This window comes from Erithacus rubecula (assembly GCF_903797595.1).
Source record: "Erithacus rubecula genome assembly, chromosome: 6".
NCBI classification, from domain to species: domain Eukaryota; kingdom Metazoa; phylum Chordata; class Aves; order Passeriformes; family Muscicapidae; genus Erithacus; species Erithacus rubecula.
Genome location: NC_136688.1, coordinates 8,265,083 through 8,283,401, shown reverse-complemented (window position 1 = coordinate 8,283,401; position 18,319 = coordinate 8,265,083). Strand labels below are relative to the sequence as shown.

The following is an 18,319-nucleotide window of genomic DNA, read 5'->3' as shown; positions in this document are numbered from 1 at the left end:
AAAACGCAAGTTAAGGACAACCTAATTTCAGTTTTCAGGTAACACCACCTAGAAGCTACAATAAAAGTATCTGGTATATAGTTGCAAAGACAGCTCACAGACAACATTTGATGCAGAATCTTTATAAAAGAAGAAGAAATGTTTGCTTTGAAAGACTTTAAGGTTGCAGTTCTGTGTCACCGGACTATAAATAACATTCCTTACAAATACTGGTATCATTCTGCATATGATGGAAAAAGCAATTTTCTGATAATTCAAAATGAAACCTTAAAAATTTTAAAACTTAAGTAAAGCTGCTCAACCGCAGCATTGTTTTAACAGAAAACTCAAACTTGCACAGAAGTCATTTTATCTGGATGAAAAAACACCACAAATAAGGCCTTATCAGAAAACAAAACAAAAAATCTTTGCATCACTGCGGGCCATTTTTGTAGAGGAGCAGCTTCTCGTTATCCCGTTCTAGAGAAAAAAAAATTAAGAAGGGCAAGACCAACGGGGGGAAAAAAAAATGAAAATGAAAAAAAAAAAAAAGATGGCAAGGGTTTGCATTTGTGGAGGTGAGCGAGGTGCGGTAGGGCGGCCGGCGCCGGGCGCTCTCCCGGAGCGGGCTCGGGGCGCAGCCTGCGCGGGCCCGGCCGGCGGCTCCAGCGCACCGAGCCCGGCAGCGTGCCACACCGCGCCTCACCACAGCGGCAGCGAAAAAACGCGTGCTTAAAAATAGGAGAAAAAAAAAAAAAAAAAAAAAGAAAGAAAGAAAAAAAGAATTTAAAAAAAAAAACCCCGAACAACGGGGTAAATATAAAAATGTATGAGCCCCCCCCGATTTAGGAAGGGCGGGCGCGGGGCCCGGAGCGCCCCGGCCCGCGCCCCCCTCGCCCCCCGGCCGTGACGCAGCGGAGAGCGGGCCCGGGGGACCCCCGCGGGCCCGGCGGGCGGGGAGGGGCCGGGCGGGCCCCGCCGAGCGGAGCGGCTTTATCGCCGCGGCTCTGCCGCTCGGCTCGGTGCCGCCCGCGCCCCGCTGCCCCTGCCCGCCTCCCCGAGCACCGCCGGCGAGCGCGGCGGGCGCGGCGCGGCGGCCCCGTCCGGAGATGGCGGAGGGAGCATAAGGCACACTGGGTAAAAGCACATTTATATACGAACCTCGCCGAGAAATTTTCCAACAATTCCTCCGTCCGACCACCATGCACCAGGACAGGAAACGGCCGCTCGGCGCCGCCCGCCCGCCCGGCACCGCCCCGCGCCCCGCGGGCGGGGCCCAGCGGCGCCGGCTGCGCCGCTCTCATTGGCCGCGCCGCGCGCGCCGCCGCCGCCGCCGCTCGCCATTGGCCGCCCGCGGGGCGCGCGGCGGTGCCCATTGGCCGCGCGCCCGCGGCCCCGCCCCGCGGCTTCATGGCGTCGCGGCTGTGGCGGGCGCGGGGCCGCCGCCATTTTGTGCAGCGGGCGGCGAGGCGCCCGCGCGCCAGCGGGGAGCGGCGCCATTTCCTGCCCTCCCCCGGCGGGCCGGCAGCGCCTGAGGCGGCGGGGACCGGAGGGCACGGGCAGCGGCGGGCAGCGGCCCCCGGGGAGCGGGTCCGGCTCGGCCGGGGCCATCCGCGCTCGCCTGGGCCCCGCGGGGCCGCATGGCCGGGCCGGGGACACCGGGCGCTCTGCCCTTCCTTTCCCGGCCTCCTGCCGCACGATCTCCGGCTGCCATTCCGCCCGGCTCTGGGGGAGAAGGACGCTGTGTTAAAGCTCTGCTTGGGAGTGCTTATCTGTTAGGTATGGAAACATGTAATACATAGCCCAACAGCTCCCAGTCCAAGGCAAGCAAAGCGTGTTAAGGTTAATTCCGTAGGTGATTGTTCAGAAAACCCTGTTGAGCAGTTGACGCGAATTATCCCCATTGATGGGAGAGTAAGCCCAGCTCTGATGGACTTACTGCATCTTCCTGAACATGAGAGGTGTAAGAATATTTATGTTTTGCTCCAGAATTAGTTAGAAATTCTTACAGTCCAAAATTTTTGCAGTTGTAAAAAATGCAAAAAAAAAAAAAAAAACCAAAAAAAAAAAAAACAAACCAAAACAGGCCTAATGGCCAGCGGTTTTTCTTTCTTAATTTCTTGTTTCCTCATTGTAAGTTTTAAGCCAAGTACAAGCTGCAGCCATCAGTTTGATTCAAGGTACAGGAGCATTAAAATACCCAAGGTGAAATCCTATTTCTGATTTACTAATTCCACTTAAGATATCATTTATTAATATCTCTGTAAAATACTACAATCTATTTCCCATTCTGAAATGCTTCATTCCCAGAATCAAATTTAACATTCCTGTGAAATACTACAATCTCTATTTCCCTTTCTGAAGTGCTTCGTGTTTCCAGCACCAACAGTTTGCTATGAAAAGCAGAAATACACAAACCAGTCATAATCCAATTTAAGATGAAGCTATGAAAAGTAACTTAAAATCGGCAGCAAAGCTTTTCCAGGTGGCTCATTTTGGGTTCCACAGAGAAAAAAAAAAAAAAATCAACCCATAAAACTTACCAGGTATCCATTAATAGGCATAATTAAAATCACCTGCATGTTTATTGGCAGGTAGTCAGTAATTACTCCACTGCAGACTTGATAATCTTGCAGTAACAGTCCTAGGCTATAGCAGCTTGGAAGAAAGCTTTGCTGTACTATGCTGATACATATGAATAATTATTTGAAGACAATGATTAAGGAAAAAATTAAATTAACCCAGTATGTCAGCATTTTTAAAAACTGCCTATTTTTTTAAAGACCATTGAAGAGAGCTCTGGTTGTACCTAACATTTGTTTGGAGAAATATTTTGGAGAGGGACATACAAACCTGAGAGCTGTGCTACTCAATTAGGACTCTACTGTAAGGATACAGCTACATTCAAAACACCACACTGAAATAAGTGAAGATAAGGATTTGCTTTAGATGTTTATTAATCCAAGGAGATCTTCCATAATAGAAAAAAACAGAGGCTTTATATTTCCCAGCTCTTCCTTTAGAGTTGCATTGTCCTTAAAAATGGAATGGATAAATGCAAGTTCTAGGAGGAAGATCAGTTTTTAATTTGACATAAGTGTATCACTGAAATTGATATATTGCATCACAAAATGCGCTATCACCACCAACAACAATGCAAAATTGTTTTGCAATTTATATAAATACATTTCTTGGAGCAAAGGAAAGCAAAGTTCTAGATCCATTCTTAAAAAAGATGCTCCTTGCTAACCAGTCTAGTGACACATAAAAGCACCCTTGAAATAAGACTGTATTCCTCACACCAAGATAAATTCTTCCCTTGACTTGTGACTTGAAAAATATAATTGTTCCAGAACTGACAATGGCACTAAAATTGGTGATTTTCCCCTAATTTTTTTTGTCATCTGCTTTATACATGAAGCCTTCTCACTGCTGCTGTTACATCTTCTGCCATGAGGCCCAGAATGGCTCATCTGTCCTCAAAGGTTGCCACACATTTTTAGGATGTATACAAAGGTGAGCATATACCCAAACAAGCAGATGTTCAGAAATGATTTGTCAAACTGGGTGTTCCCAGGGCATGCACAGAAGGCATGTTGGAAGTACTGTCAGTCAGCTTTTTCTACAAAAATAAAACCCTGCCTAGAGATTCCCAGGGGCTGGAGCACACCTGGATGTGCCCATGGGTTACAGTCACAAAGCCCCAGGTAAGGTTTGCTCCGTGCATCACCTAAAGATGTGGAGGAGCTACCCTGGCTCTCACACCACCACCAGGATGGACATTCCCATCCAAGGCTTCCTGGGTTATTCCACCTCGGCTGCTTTGCATTTCAAGTGTCCCTTGGGTACTGGGGTAGGGTTGTGTGTCCCACCTTGGCCCCTGGGTGTGGGGAAGTGTTTGCTGGAGTGGAGAGGTTGGGAAACCCCTCCTGCTGCCTGGAAGTGCCAGCACCAGTGGAAGGCAGAGTGTGGGGCTGGGCAGCTCAGCAAGGAAACCCCAAAGCACCACCAAATCCTGCTACTCTGCCCATGCAAAAAACCACACCACACAGACCAATTTTCTGAAGACTGCATTTTGAGTATCATAATATATATATATGTGCATTTAATTTTTACAGATAAAAACTCAGTTTATTTTTAACCTGTATTTAAATTTTGGAGGCTTACATTAAATTAAGGTAGCTTGTTTAATATCAATTGTAACAGCAGGTGACATTTTTATATAAAAACAGCCTAAAGAAAAAAAAAAAAACCCAAACATTTGATTTAAAAGACCTGACACCAATGATCTCAAGGCAAGATCAAACGCCAATGGATTTTGCTTTTAAAAAAGAAAAAGGGGGCATTTAAGCCAACCCATTCACAGCCTCTCCCTGCTGGCTTCTTCATACAGTGGTTTTGATAGTGGTCCCAGAGGGAACTGTATTTTGCCTCTCTAGCTAAAATACTAGTTACTATAGCAACTTTGAAGGAAGAAAATTGTGGCTTCAAAAGTGAAAGATTGGCAAAACTTCAAATACACTGTCTGGATCAGGCAGACAACAGCACACACTAATGCTGTAAGTGCAAAAAGAGGGGGAATGAAATGCAGGAGTAGTGCACCTGCACTATGATGAGCTGGAAAAAGAGCATTTTGCACAACTGGGGGAAAAAAAATTGCATTTATATACCATAGCCCAGATCAGCCAATGACACTGTTGTTTTTAATAGATTGCATATGTAGATGTTTCACCCATACACTTCAATTGACTTAACAACTTTACATCTTTTACCTGCTTTAGAGAGGATAACTTTTCTTTGTGCTTACAGTACACATTTGTTCAATTTTCTAGCTTGTACAGTGAGATCTTTAAAAAAAACCAAGGACAACGGAGGGTGTTGCTATTTTTTCTTTAGCAGCAATGAAATATCACTAACCCCTTTTTACATATCCGAATTCAAGTCACAACCAGAGGTGACTGCACCACAAAGTCACCAGGTACAAAACTGCTAGTTCATTTTAAATTAATAACTTGAAATTATTTTCCCCAATACATCCCTTATTTTGTTTTTTTTATAAACAGCAAACATTTTGCTATTTTTGTACATAGGCTAGCAGGCTTGTTTCAATATGAAAGTGCTAATTCATTTACAGATTTATCAGTTATGTAGTGCTACATTAAGTGTCCAATATTCTACATATGAACAATCTTGATAAATGGAAATGATGAAGATTAAGTAAGGCTATCTGATTACCTTATCTTATTTACATTAAAAGAATAGACACCCAGTGGTAGGGATAAAAGGGAAAGAAACTGGGCAAATACTCATACTGCCACAGGTGTAAAAATTAAGTCTGCCTTCTAGCTTGTACTGTAAATGAGACATTTTAAATAGTCCTGCAGCCCATGTCTAGTTTATTTTCCTCAGAAAAAGAAAAGCTGCCTTCATGACATCCCCTCTTGATTTCCGATCTCCAAAGTGTGTCATTTGAAGCTTTAAATTCAGATTCTTCCTATCTTCAAAAAAACCTCTGGTTTGCTTTCCAGTATCAGGTCGTATAATCAGGTCCCACTTCTGGGGCTTTTGTCCAATCTATTTATAAATTAGTTTAGAGTGAGTTGTAGATAACATGAACCAGTTCTGGAACCACTATTGGGAGGAACACGAGCTCTTCACTACAATCACACAGTAGCAGGAAAAGTGATAATTCAATTCATTCCTGGGGCAGGGCCTCCAAAATTAAATGAAGTTGGCACAACTGGAGCATTGAATTTGTATCCTCCATGCTTTTCAATCATTTTGGATTCTAAAACCAAAAAAAAAGAAGGAAGAAGTTTTAGTGTATGTGTAGGGGGGAAGACAGACCAAGATTCTGTGACAGAGAGTCTCTCAGAGATACAAGTTTAACCTGGAATTAACCAACAAAGGAATCAGCACCCACAAGTGGAAATGTGCCAGGCCCCAAAGAACAGGCCCCCAAAGACTATCCTCTTATTTTAACTTCTCAATATTGTTATCACCATACTTGCATGAATTTGTACTGTAGAAAGCCCACACTTTAACTTTTGGACATTATTGTAGTTTAGAATCAGGACCTGAATGAATGCTGTACTTATAAACTTGGTAACAGGTACACGATTCTTTCTGGTTAACATCAACAGGCTTTGCAGTCAAATCAGTAACAAGAGCACATGTGCAAAAAAGCAGTACACAGATATTGGCTAAATTTTTGGTCTTCTATCTCAATTCAACAATATCACCACTAAAGCACCAGAAAAAGGCTTTTTAAACACATGCTGCTACCCAAGCAGGTAATTTGGACTTCAGGTTACTAGACCACAAAACATAATTCTGAGAGCAAACTACCAAGTTGATCACTTTTTAATTTCAACCAAACCTTGAAGATCTTTAGACATCTGAGGTCCACATATCCATCACTAATAACTACCAATGACAGTTCAGATGTCTGGTTTTACAAGACTTCAAACTGCTGCAGGATAGGTTTTATGGTAAAACAGGTTTACAAGCTCTAATAAATGGACAACTGAAAATCACGTTGGTAATTTAGGTTGTACCTTCCTTACAATCTAGATAGTGCAGAAGGTGGTTTGTATTATTTCCAGGCCAAGATAACAACCATTATTAATGTCTTATGTTGGTCTTAGAGCTTTCTCCTAAATCAGAACAGTTGCAATCTCTCTGGGAATACAGGACAGCTCTTACTATCTAGCAAATCTGCATTTTGGCTCTGTTTCTCTGGAAACGGGCCAGAAAGATGTTGCCACGGCTAATGGAGTATGGGGGGAGAATCCCTCTCAGCTCCACAGAAGACGAATCACTCAGCTTATGGAAATTCTTCTAAGCTACATTAATAAGGGAGAACTGTATTTCAAGTCCTTCTAAAAGGACTTGTATGGTAAATGGCCTAGATGTAATATCAGTGTGCTCTGGTAGCAGGCAAAAATTTCCCATAGGGATCTGGTTAACTTAACTTCACAACTTCTCTGAAAAAACAGCACAAAGCAAACAAATAAACACACACCCTTCAAACTTTTTTGTGTCCACAAAATGCAGTAGTACATACTTACATCATTTAATGCCTACTGCCTCACAGGGGTCACAGTGAAACTGTATTTTATAATCATTAAAACTGGATCAGTCTGGACACAAACAAGCTTTGTGAGTGATTTAGGCTATTGTTGCAGAAACCACTTATTAAATTCTTATTACCAATCTTTTTATTGAAAAATTTATTAATTTCTGTTTTGAAACATATGTAGCAATTTCTCACTAAGACAGGGGATATGAGGCTGGACTGCTCCCTCAACATTCAGTCTTGACTTTAGAGTGTGATAGATATTGGCTTTCATTCTAAAGGGAAAACTTAGAAAAAAAGATAAAACTTTTTACAGATTTAAAAATCAGTATTATCTGTAATATTTAATAGGCTTAATGATATGGCTTTACAGATGGTACTACTTTCATAATTTAGTATTCTGCTACCCACAGAATCTTTGTCTATTCCAGGTGGACTATGTCACATCTCAGGAAATAATTTATCAGCCATTTAATGTGTTTGTCATACCTGGAGTTCATCTATCTTCAGGTAGTCAAATCAATTGTTTCCAAATGCAAGCAATTAGGACAAATATGCTTTTATTTCCTTGGCCAGCTCCCCAGGTGTTTCTACCATTCCTCCCCCCCCCTGTATACTGCCACCCACTTTGTGCATCAAGGCTTTGTGACCTGACAATTTTAAGAGATTTCAAACAACCCTGTTTTGCTGGAAGCATTATCAGGGGCTTGAATTGCAGGCCATGTCTGTATTCTGGTTGCTGATCACATCCAGGGCATTCCCAGAGCAAAGGATGCATTATGGTGTGAGGGGTGCACGTACCGTGTGCTGCCCGCCGCTGATCTGCCAGGGTCGCTATGTCCTGCAGCTGCTTCCTCTGCTCTTCACTAAGGCCCTGTGTCAAAGCCTGGTACCACGCAGGGTTACGGTTCTGAATTGCTGCAGCAGAAAGGACAGTGGTGATTAAAAAGCTCTACAACTCTTACAAGTTCTTACTCACTGCCATCTTAATCAGAGTAGTAGTCTATGATGGTTACATAATTCAAGACATTTAAACACTAGTACAGCTTCTGGCCTCTTGACTACCACTGCAAATTCATTCAAGCATCTCCCTCTGCTCTGAAAGTTTAACGATGACATCTCCTTTCCAAAGAAAGAAATGGTTCAAGCACGCATTGGAAAGCCTGTTGAGAAGTTCTGAATAGGTTCTAATTTACAACAGTGTATGCTAAAGTTGAAATGTAACTCATTGGCCAGGAAAAGAAATACAGTTACTTACTCTGAAAAATTGTTTTAAATATCTGATATTCATCAATAGGGTTGTCTTCATCATCAATAATTGTGGAATAGCCTTCCAAAGCAGTCTCTTCAGCATCATCTTCTTCCCAGTCTTCATCATCTCCATCTTCACCTGCCTGTTTTGCTAGGATTTCTAGATATTCTTGACCATCTTCATCAATGTCATCTTCGTCACTCCCCAGCTCCTCTGAGTTAATCAAAAACAAAAGAAGGTTTATTTTGAGAAGAGCAAGAACAAGTCGTTAGAAATGTGGCTAATTAGATAAAACAGGCAGTGGAAGTGGTAACAATACAGTGCAGGCTGGAAAGAGAGGAGCTCATTTAGCTCTGGAAGTCAGTTTTTAAGAGGGAGTGCAAAGTAAGTCAGATATACTTAAAAGCTGTCAAAAGATGTCCAGTGTTCTACTGCAGAGCTTCATTTTTGGAATTAGGGTGCTTGGAAAAATTCCACAAAGGAACTCAATATCTCCATCAGAAAAAAATGAAACATACAAAATAACATCAAAGGTTTCATCTCCATACCTGTTTCCTCATCTTCTTCAGCTTCATCATCATCATCACTGTCATTTTCATGCTCTGCATGACAGGCATATGCTCTTTTCAATCCATTAAATAAAAGGATAAAAGCTGGCAGGATCTGCCCAGCAACTTGATTTAAAACCTGTGGTATTTGCTCCAGATCAATAAGAGCACACAAGCCAAGCACACACATCTTTCTGTCATGAAGTCTACAAAACAGAAGAGTAAAAGAGTTTCAAGTTTTGTCATGATTTACAAGCAGGTCAGACACAGGTGTATCACAGACAATCATCTCTAGAAGTACAAGCACTTACCCTAGGAAACAGTCCACATCATTAAGCCACTGAGTTATGAAGTGATTGGTGACAGGCTCCACATTATTGGGGAAACGAAGATTTTCCAACGTGTTTAATAGTAAATGAGGATTGTAATACAAAGCAGCTATGGCAACCTGGAGGCACATGGTTCTCAGTTCACTGGTTTTCACTTCTCTGGTCAGTCTCTCCAAGGCAGCTTCCACAAACAAGGGTATGCACTGGACAGTGAGAACATTACACACTCAGCAGTCAAAAATAAAACTTGTCCTTCTGTACTTCAACAGTGTGGCACATAAACACAGATGGCATAAAATTGAGTCATTTTAAATTGACAGCAGAAGTCAGACATAAAGATGAAATGAAAATGTGAAAATATTTAATCACATGGATTTTGTGACATCCTGCACAGCAAATGTGACTTCTGGTTCTACAATCTTGTGTATTAAAAATGGAAAATAAGAGAAAATGTGTACACTAGAAAGTCCAGAAAAATCAACGTATTCATCTCTCAAATTCCAACTGCCATATGGGCAATAATGAAGTCCCTGGTCCCTCTATTGATTTGAATTCTAGGAACTTCATTTTCATTCCCCATTATTTCAAAGCTACGAGCTTTGAAATAATTTTATCTTGAGATAGAATAATTTTCATTAAATATTCACTAGAATTAACTTAGAACACAATTAACTGAGTTTTTAGAACCAAGATGCTCCTGAGGTGGCACTCTTTCAGACTTATGACAACATGAGTTTTGCAGTGTCCTAAATTATGGAGCCAAAGCATGCAGGAACTCTGCAGGTGTTTCAGTGAGTAACACTGAAGTACAAGACAGGATTATCAGCTGCACCACATGAAGTGTCCATAACAAAACTCATTTTAATACATAACCAATTCATAATACATGAAGTATTTTAAAAGTATTTGTTTTAGCAACCAAAGTTGTTACCAACCTGATCAATGCCACGCCCTTTACACTGAAGAATAATTACTTCTAACAGCTTTGCTGCATGACATTCTGCATCTTCTCCAGCAACTCCTGTAAGGACCTGAAACACAACCATTACTGCTGGTGTATCCCCTCAAGGAATATTCTCTATACACTGCTTTGCTTTGAAAAGCTGGTATGAATTTACCCCCTTTTAACAATGCCAGCATAAACAGCCATCAGTGAAGCAGCCAGATGTACAGCAAAGGCTCAGTGTGACAACTGGAAAACTGTTGAAAGTGGGCAAAACTGACCTAAATGTACAAATATTCAAGATCTCTACAGATGCTGAGCCTACCAGTCACCATAAAAGTATCACTGCCATTTTGCCAGGGGTTATTTCCCTACACAAAAGAAAAAATTTTCTTATGCATTAATGTAATGAATTTTGTAGAAATTTTATTTACAAAAATGGGATATCCAGTGGAAGACCATGCAATACCTAAAACTTGTGTTAAAAATTCACTGTGCTCAGCTAACACCAATCACTAAGTAGTCATGACAGGCTAATTTTATATATAACATTCCAAGGAATTACAAACACCCCAATTTGCCTGGTTGCAACTTCTTTTCAAACAAAGGCTGGCAAGAGTTATTCACTAGTATTTACAGAATACTAAAATAGATATTCACGATAATATTTAAACATCTTCAAAAGCATTACTCAGGAAATACCATGGGCAGCACAGGTGACAGCTCACCAAAGCTCATATATAGACACCACACCCCATATTCAGAAGTGGAAAACTGAAATCCCCATATAGTAGAGAGAAAACATTAACACATCTTATAAAAAAGTATTCCTTTCCTCTCATGGTGCTAGCACTCTAGAAAGCTGTATATTCTACATTTTGACTGGACAAAGAAAGCCTAATAATACAAAGTAGAATACAGAAATCCTGTCCAAAAGTGTCTGGACTGAGTCAGACCAACTGCATTCTGCTCTCAGCTTTCACCACTGACGTGGCACAAACTTGGGAAAACAAATGCCTATTCCTGTCCCTTTAGCTCCATCCCTACACCACTTATTTAGCTAACAGGTGTCAGACCTTCAGCACACATACAGCACATGTATTCTGGCCATGGTGAGGCTACAAATCCCAAAACAAAGAATCCACCTACCTTTTGCAATCTGTCTTGCACGCCCATAAGCACAAAATGTATTGCACCAAACCTGCTTTGTTTATTCTGCTTCTGTTGTGTATGATTTATTTTTCCCTTCTGCCAAAGGCATATATCTGAAATTTTGATGCAATCTCTTTAAATTTCTCTGCAATTACTTAATAATTTGGGGAATATTAGAGGATGTTAAGATAGCAAAATGCTTTAAAGAGAAGATGTCAAAAGCTGCTGTGGAAAAAAAGTACCCATTTTAACACTGTTATTTCTTCAGAGATGGCAGTTTTGTTCCACACAGGAATCTACTCACCTTCTTGCACATACTGTAGATCATTTCAAGATATTTTGTGTCTGACAGAAGTGTGTCTGTATCAACAGTAACATAATTATGCAAGAGAGGCATCATATCTGTATTAAAAAGAAAGATGATCACAGTTAGGTATCATCTGTGTGCTATTAAAATCAGGTTGAAATCTGTGTATTAATAATTATAGTTCTTGCTTAATGTTTGCCAAGATAAATGTGTGCAAGTCATAGGTGCCTTAGCAAAACAAGTCTAGTAGCAGCAATAGCAAAATAAAACTACTTCAAGTGTAACCTCACTTGAGTGTTTTCCTAACATTTCAGTCATGATGCAATTCATTGTATGGCTGAAATCATGTCTATGAAACCATCTGATTCATTTATATTACTTACCAGTAAAATAATCAAAACCATCCTGCTGGAAGACTTCAAACACAAGAGGAAGAAGCTGCCACATTTGTGCAGAAACCTGTTGGCAGGTCAGACTATGAGCCAAGGAAAAGATCTCCTCGTAGAACTCTAAAACAAACAGAATCTAGGTAAATATCATGCCCATCCCATGCACTTTTAAAAGTAAGCCAGCAGAAGTAGATACCTAATACATGCTGCTGCAAAACTGTTCCAATCACTTGCAAACAGATCCCTTCCAGCTGCTGGGTAATCTGAAAAAAAAATTACAAATTAAAATGACATACTTTCAATACTTCAGAGTTTAAATTAAACGCATTCTAAAATTTGTAGAAGCAGTTTCTATACATACAATATAGTTTTAAAGAATGGTTAGAAATGTCTCACGTTTTAGAGCACTAAACATGGAAGAGCAGCACTCTGCTAAGGATCTGTGAGATAGCTTTCAATACAAGGTGTTTTTTAAGTATTGGAAGAATCTCATTATGGGGTATCCTTTAAAAGGAAAAGCCTGACTAACCCTATGCACCAGTTCAGTCCCATTAAAACACTGTAAGCAAATATATATATCAAAGGAGTAAACAATGGAAATCACAGGAGGTATTTCCTGTTCCAGAAAAGAAATTTAAAAAAAAAAAAAAAAAAAAGCAAAACACCAAAAATCCCAAACACCAAACCACTTGTCAAACCTAGCTTAGGATGTTCATATGGTAAGGAGACCATCAGTCATGAGCATTTAGCTCATCCTACAGATTCAAGCAGTGTTCCCAATTATTACGTATTAATCCATGGAATAGCTAACAAAACAGTCATTAACCTGTTGAGGGCACTCATCTTGCACAGGGACAAATGAAGGCTGAGTTTCTGGTCTTAGCTATGCAGAACAGGATTTGAAACTAACCTGCTAAAGACCTTATCTCTTGGAACACTGGTCATCCTGTGTGAGATGTCTCTAAATATAAATGTTTACTGGTCAACATTTTCAAACTGAGTTCCTCAGGACTAGCATATCATTACACAGACTTTTAATTTAGAAGGCAAGGATTTGCTGACAAAAACAAGTACATGAAAAGCTTAATGAGCATCTCTAGCAACAAGTAAATGAGCTGAGCTGGTCCTTGGTTTATTGTGTGGCAGCACCAAATTCTGCCCTTGGGAATTTGTATAATGCTGCTTTCTTTAGTGAAGTCTTCAGAGCCCTACAGTTTATTACCAAACCCTTTAGTCACTAAAAGACTATAATGCAGTTATTAAAAGACTGTAGCTGACCTTGTCAAGAAAGATTTTAATCAGAAATAACATCTTTTGAACTGGCTGTACTCTGGACAGAAGTGACTCGATTCAGTACGCCAAAACAAAATGACAGAAGTTTTAATTCCAAAGGAAAATTCTCCAGGGCAGATGAGGCAGGTGAAATCCCCCATGTCTGAGCACAGCCACAAGAGCTGTATTTACCCACATTGATTCTGTCACAGGGAGCAAACTCAGTCAGCAGAGTCAATGTTTGGAACTATGTGAAGCTTTATCTGTTTTGTTTGAAGGGCAGACCTCATCAAATCAGATGTGTGTTTCCAGCTGAGCAGACAGAGTTCCACCTGCTACAACTATTTGAACAAGAAACTGGATTCTTATGGGAAATGCTGTGGCAACATTTCTGCTCTATTACAGCAGGCATTGCATTAAAAAACTGACCCAATCTGTTACAACGTGGCTACAGGACAAGTACTTCATACTGCTTTCTGTTTTATTATCTTTTTGGCCAAAAGGACATTTTTTCAGGTACCAATGCCAGGAACACTGTGACTATGAAAGACTTACAATGTTCTGAGACCATGTATTATACACCAGCTTTAAAGTACTTTTTACTTACTTCCTTGTGATCTTCAACTACACTGAGAAGTGTATCGATAGTATTCAAGATTCCCATTGCTGTCACTGCTTTGTCATCACTGCCCTCTTCATCTGGACCAGTCTGGATCACCTGGTTGAATGTCATTGCCTGCACATAACAGCAAAACAACCCAGAAAGATGTCATTAAATTGTGAAAAGTCTGGCATTCTACACAATTTCAGAAGGACTTTCTGCTGAGAAAACATGTACAAATAATAGCAGGTGACTGCTCTGCTCCAGAATTGTTTTTCAGGATGATAAAATTTGAATGTTAAGCCATTGGAGCTGTCACCCTTTATCTACTCACAAATAAAAATATATAAATGACAGTTGTCCCATGCAAAAGAATACACTGTCCCTTGGTAAGTTCTTCTGACACAAGGTTTCCTCAGCAGCTGAACTAGACCGGAACACTTGGCAGGCATTCCCAGAGAGGACACGCTAACAGTTTCATTTTAACTCCAAGAGCCTTTCATAGGCAAGCACTGAGCTGACCTCTGCTTTTGCAATCACTGATACAACTTGCTAAACATGGCCATTCAAGCTCTGAATTTCTTCTGCAGATTCACTTTTCATTTAAAATCTACTCTTTAATTTAATATTTTAAAACAGCAAACCTAAGTGACATTTTAGAGACTACCCAAAATGTGCTACCAATTTCATTATTGCCACTATCAGGAGGAAATATGCAAAGATCTCACAAACATTTCTAGAATTGTTGTTAGGAATTTCCACTCAGTGGAAGCTATGAAGACACTTCTGTCTAAAACTGTCTAAATGTAGAAGAAAATTACTTGTATCAATGCACTTAAACAGACTGGAGTAACAACAGCTATTGATTGATTGTCAAACTCAACTATTCAATTTAAAATACCAATCTTTCCCATATTAAACATCTTCCCAACCCACCATAAAGTCTTACCAAATGCTGTGTCATTTCTACTGCAATTGGGGTAACTTCTTCACTATATTCACAGATCATCTTCTGAATCACATTAGTAAGATCATCATTTTCAGTCTCTCTTATAATATGAAGCAAAGCTTGCATTACAGGTCTAATGAATGGAGTAATATATTCTTTAGCTGTAAAACAGGTACAATGTTTGAATTAACATTCTTAGAAAACCACAGATGAGTGAAAAAACCTTAAGCTCAAAGAATTTTATTTAGTGCTTCAGCATTAACATGCCAAAAACATAGATAGTATAAACCATTGTAGCAATCCTACCATTCAGAACAAAATTCTAATAATATATAACAAGAGGATCAACATTTAAGTATGAAAACCAGAGCTCTGCGTTCTGAATTCATAAAATGCAAGATTACTGATCAATGCAAATGTTAATTGAATGGGAATGGGTACATACACACCTTTGTCAAATTCCCTGAAGTATTAAAAGGTAATTTTTGTTTGCTTTGTGGCTTTTTATGCAACTTCAGGAAAACTAAGCCATGTAAAACTCCCCTGGATCAAGACAGCCTTTTTTTTTCTTTAAATGCATGTTAACAAGAATGAACATATGCCAAGACAGATATTGCCACTATATTTCTGATTTAATTAAGTGTGATAAAACTGGATTTACTGTACCATGAAGCTCTTGTTTACCGTGCCTTAACAATCATAATGTCTTGCAATGTTAAAATGCAATTTACTGTATAATTTTTTTTAAACTTTTCTAGCTGAAAAATTATAGTAAATGATTACAAGTTACAATTGCAAGAGAGAAATTAACATGAGAGAAGAAAAGAACAAGTCTGCCTGAATATCCCAAAGTTAGCACCTATTCCATTAAAGCTTCCTGTAGCTGTAAGAAAGGGCTCCTACCTTTCTCTTGATTACTGATGAGAACTTGAAGAGCTATGGCAGCTTCCACTTTCACAGGCATTTCCCTATCATCTATCAGACACCGTCTCGTGAGTTCTAAGGCTGTCTGGAGATTCTGGTCACTTTTAAATTTGACTTCACAGAAATAATGAAGAACCCAGCAAGCCTGAAAAAAAAAAAAAAATTAAAGACAATGGAGAAATTCAGAGCTGCAAAACCTACAAACAGGATTATCAACTGATTGTATACCCATAACCTACACAAATCATTGAATCTGAGGTACAGCTCCTGTTGAATAAAGACTCCAGTGATGAAGATGTTTGAGAGTGTGGAGGCTGGTCAGTGGGAGGCTGTCCTGCAGACGTCACTGGACCAGTACTATGATCTCAGGTTCATCTTTGGCCACAGGTTTTGTGTGAGCAGTACAGTCTATGTGCAAAACACACACAGGCTGTACCACCAGACACAGATGGGAAACTGTGCACACAGTGCTGCAGCCATTTCAAAACTACACAGGGGCTATCTAGAATCATATGCAAAAACTGGTGCTCATCCCTGGAATAAGTGTACAATTTATCATGAAAAAGGTGCAGAAAGGAGAGCATCTGTGAGAGGGAAGAAGCTGAAGATTTCTGGATTCTTCAGTTAACAGTGTATCTCACCAGAAAATGCCACTTTCTTACCCGTGCTCTCATGTAACCCAGCTCACTGCTGAAGAGAGGGAACACATGATTCTGCAACATATATTCCATCTGATCCTTATAGATCTTTTTCTGTCAAAATATGAAAGAAACACATCAGTTTAAAACTTGATATAAAAATGTATTTCTATCCCAATAAAAAAGTCACACATTTTAAAGTGTGAAGAGTGTAACAAAACCCTCAGACTTTTAACTTATGCCTTTTTAAAAGTCAATTATGCAACAATGATCTCCTGCATTAGTGATTAACTTGGATCTTACATGGATTTTAAAAATCATCAGTCATAATAGTGACACTTTTTCCCCAGGCATTTTTTGACCCCAGAGACCTTTCAATTGGCAGCACACTGGCATCAAAAGTAAAAACTGCTTAGAGCTGTGATCCAAATACAAGCCCATGCCAAGCATCTATTTTCCTACCATTTTAACTGAGCAACATCACTAATTTAAATTTATTTCCTCTCTTCTATGCACAAAAAAGAGTCCATTAAATAAACAGCCTCTCACTGGATGCATTCTTCTCTTCCTTCCTTCCACAAAAAAGGGAATGTAATTACATGTAGCACAGAAATGGTGTAGTAATTCTCACCAGAAGCACAGAACTTAAAGGAGCTTAATAATCTGAACTTGTATATGACCTATAAAACTTTGGTAATTAAGTAATTAAGATGGGATTAAACCCAAAACAATTAAGTTCAACAGTTTAGAAAAACCTGGTAGCAATTCAGAAACTTGTGAACTCAGAGCTATTTGCATTTCTTCTAAGGCACTAAATGTTAGAGAAAGCAGAGAAGGGGCAAAAAAAAAAAAAGGATGAAAAGAACCACCAGATCTGTTCTGCTTACTTTTAGGAGAATTTCAGCCAAAGAACCAATCATATGTAAAGCACCATCTTTCTTGCGAGGATCAGCATTTGGCTCCGTGAGGATTTGATAACAAAAGCCCATTGTCTTCTGCAGGACCTAGATTACATGTAAGGTTAGTCAAAGTATTCCAGTCAATCATCCCAGCTACCATTCTCTGTGCTCTGAAATGCTACAATATCTAACAGCCTGCTCCAAGTCTGGAATTTGGGCAATGTTTTATGTCTTTGTTATAAACATACAATATTCTATCAGAAATGGGTCCTAGGGCAATTTGTAAATACAAAAATCATACATAGACCAGTGCAAAATAAATTTGAAATTTCAAATTTTAGCATAATGTGATATGAGAGCAGAAAAGGAAAACTTTTATTAATAGCTCTTCCAGCAAATAAACTGAATTTAGCTAGTGATATTTCAGTATAATCTTGAACATCTTACCTCTTTCCTTTTACTACATGATGTAAACAATAATGTCTGAGCAGCAGTTGTTGGAGAAATGAAGTCTTCAAATACATCTGTTAAATAAGTTTGTAACAGTTACAAAGTCTGGTCATTTACTACCATTCAGGATCTCAATGTATTTAATATGAAAAACATGCACCTTTCAGGTGGTAAATCATGCTTTCTTGCTAGAGCTATTTCAAGACCAAAGATTAACATGTGGTTGGATACATGTTTCATGTTTTTCATTATGACTGCCTCTGCATGTCTCACTTGAAGTTCTGTCTCCTATTTTTAAGATAAATCTTTTGTAACAGTAGAAGCAGACACAACAGTCAAGTTTTGACATGGATGTCATTTGCTCTACAGGCCAGTACACAAAATTAATTGGTTTCAAAAATGCTCAGTTTCTCATTTCTCTGCAGAAGAGGATTATGAGAGCCTTGTGTAATACCTGTAGTGTTTACAGGTATGCCTCTGACCTGAGGGATAAAACCCCCAAACCCCTTAAGATTCCTTGTTCTAGCTACATAAACATTCCTAGTGGAGGGAAGAAATTTTTCAGGGAGTCTGAAGTATTTTTTTTTGTTCTCAGCCTCAGAGGACTGC

General features: G+C 39.7%; 2 protein-coding genes and 1 long non-coding RNA gene across 4 annotated transcripts in view; 1 reads left to right on the top strand and 2 right to left on the bottom strand.

Moving 5' to 3' along the window:
* ZNF143 (zinc finger protein 143) overlaps positions 1-1,257 on the bottom strand; it is a 36,283-nt gene extending 35,026 nt beyond the window's left edge. For both annotated transcript variants that reach the window (XM_079307760.1, XM_079307762.1), the window contains exon 1: positions 1,141-1,257. The gene's annotated coding sequence lies outside the window, so the exon portion shown is untranslated. The remainder of the gene's footprint in view (positions 1-1,140) is intronic.
* Positions 1,258-1,649: 392 nt separating this feature from the next.
* Positions 1,650-17,375, top strand: LOC306803748. Its single transcript, XR_013774682.1, has 3 exons — positions 1,650-1,758; positions 7,471-7,567; positions 17,255-17,375. It is a non-coding gene; the product is annotated as an uncharacterized lncRNA (long non-coding RNA).
* IPO7 (importin 7) overlaps positions 2,913-18,319 on the bottom strand; it is a 34,296-nt gene continuing 18,889 nt past the window's right edge. Inside the window, exons 11-25 of the mRNA XM_079309534.1 lie at positions 17,708-17,784; positions 17,249-17,365; positions 16,386-16,475; positions 15,703-15,868; positions 14,800-14,960; positions 13,857-13,985; positions 12,174-12,240; positions 11,972-12,097; positions 11,586-11,683; positions 10,122-10,217; positions 9,169-9,389; positions 8,858-9,063; positions 8,316-8,522; positions 7,859-7,975; positions 2,913-5,767 (exon numbers count right to left, since the gene is read on the bottom strand). Of these exons, the coding sequence (XP_079165660.1) occupies positions 5,670-5,767; positions 7,859-7,975; positions 8,316-8,522; positions 8,858-9,063; positions 9,169-9,389; positions 10,122-10,217; positions 11,586-11,683; positions 11,972-12,097; positions 12,174-12,240; positions 13,857-13,985; positions 14,800-14,960; positions 15,703-15,868; positions 16,386-16,475; positions 17,249-17,365; positions 17,708-17,784 (1,976 nt within the window). The 3' untranslated portion in view covers positions 2,913-5,669. The remainder of the gene's footprint in view (positions 5,768-7,858; positions 7,976-8,315; positions 8,523-8,857; positions 9,064-9,168; positions 9,390-10,121; positions 10,218-11,585; positions 11,684-11,971; positions 12,098-12,173; positions 12,241-13,856; positions 13,986-14,799; positions 14,961-15,702; positions 15,869-16,385; positions 16,476-17,248; positions 17,366-17,707; positions 17,785-18,319) is intronic.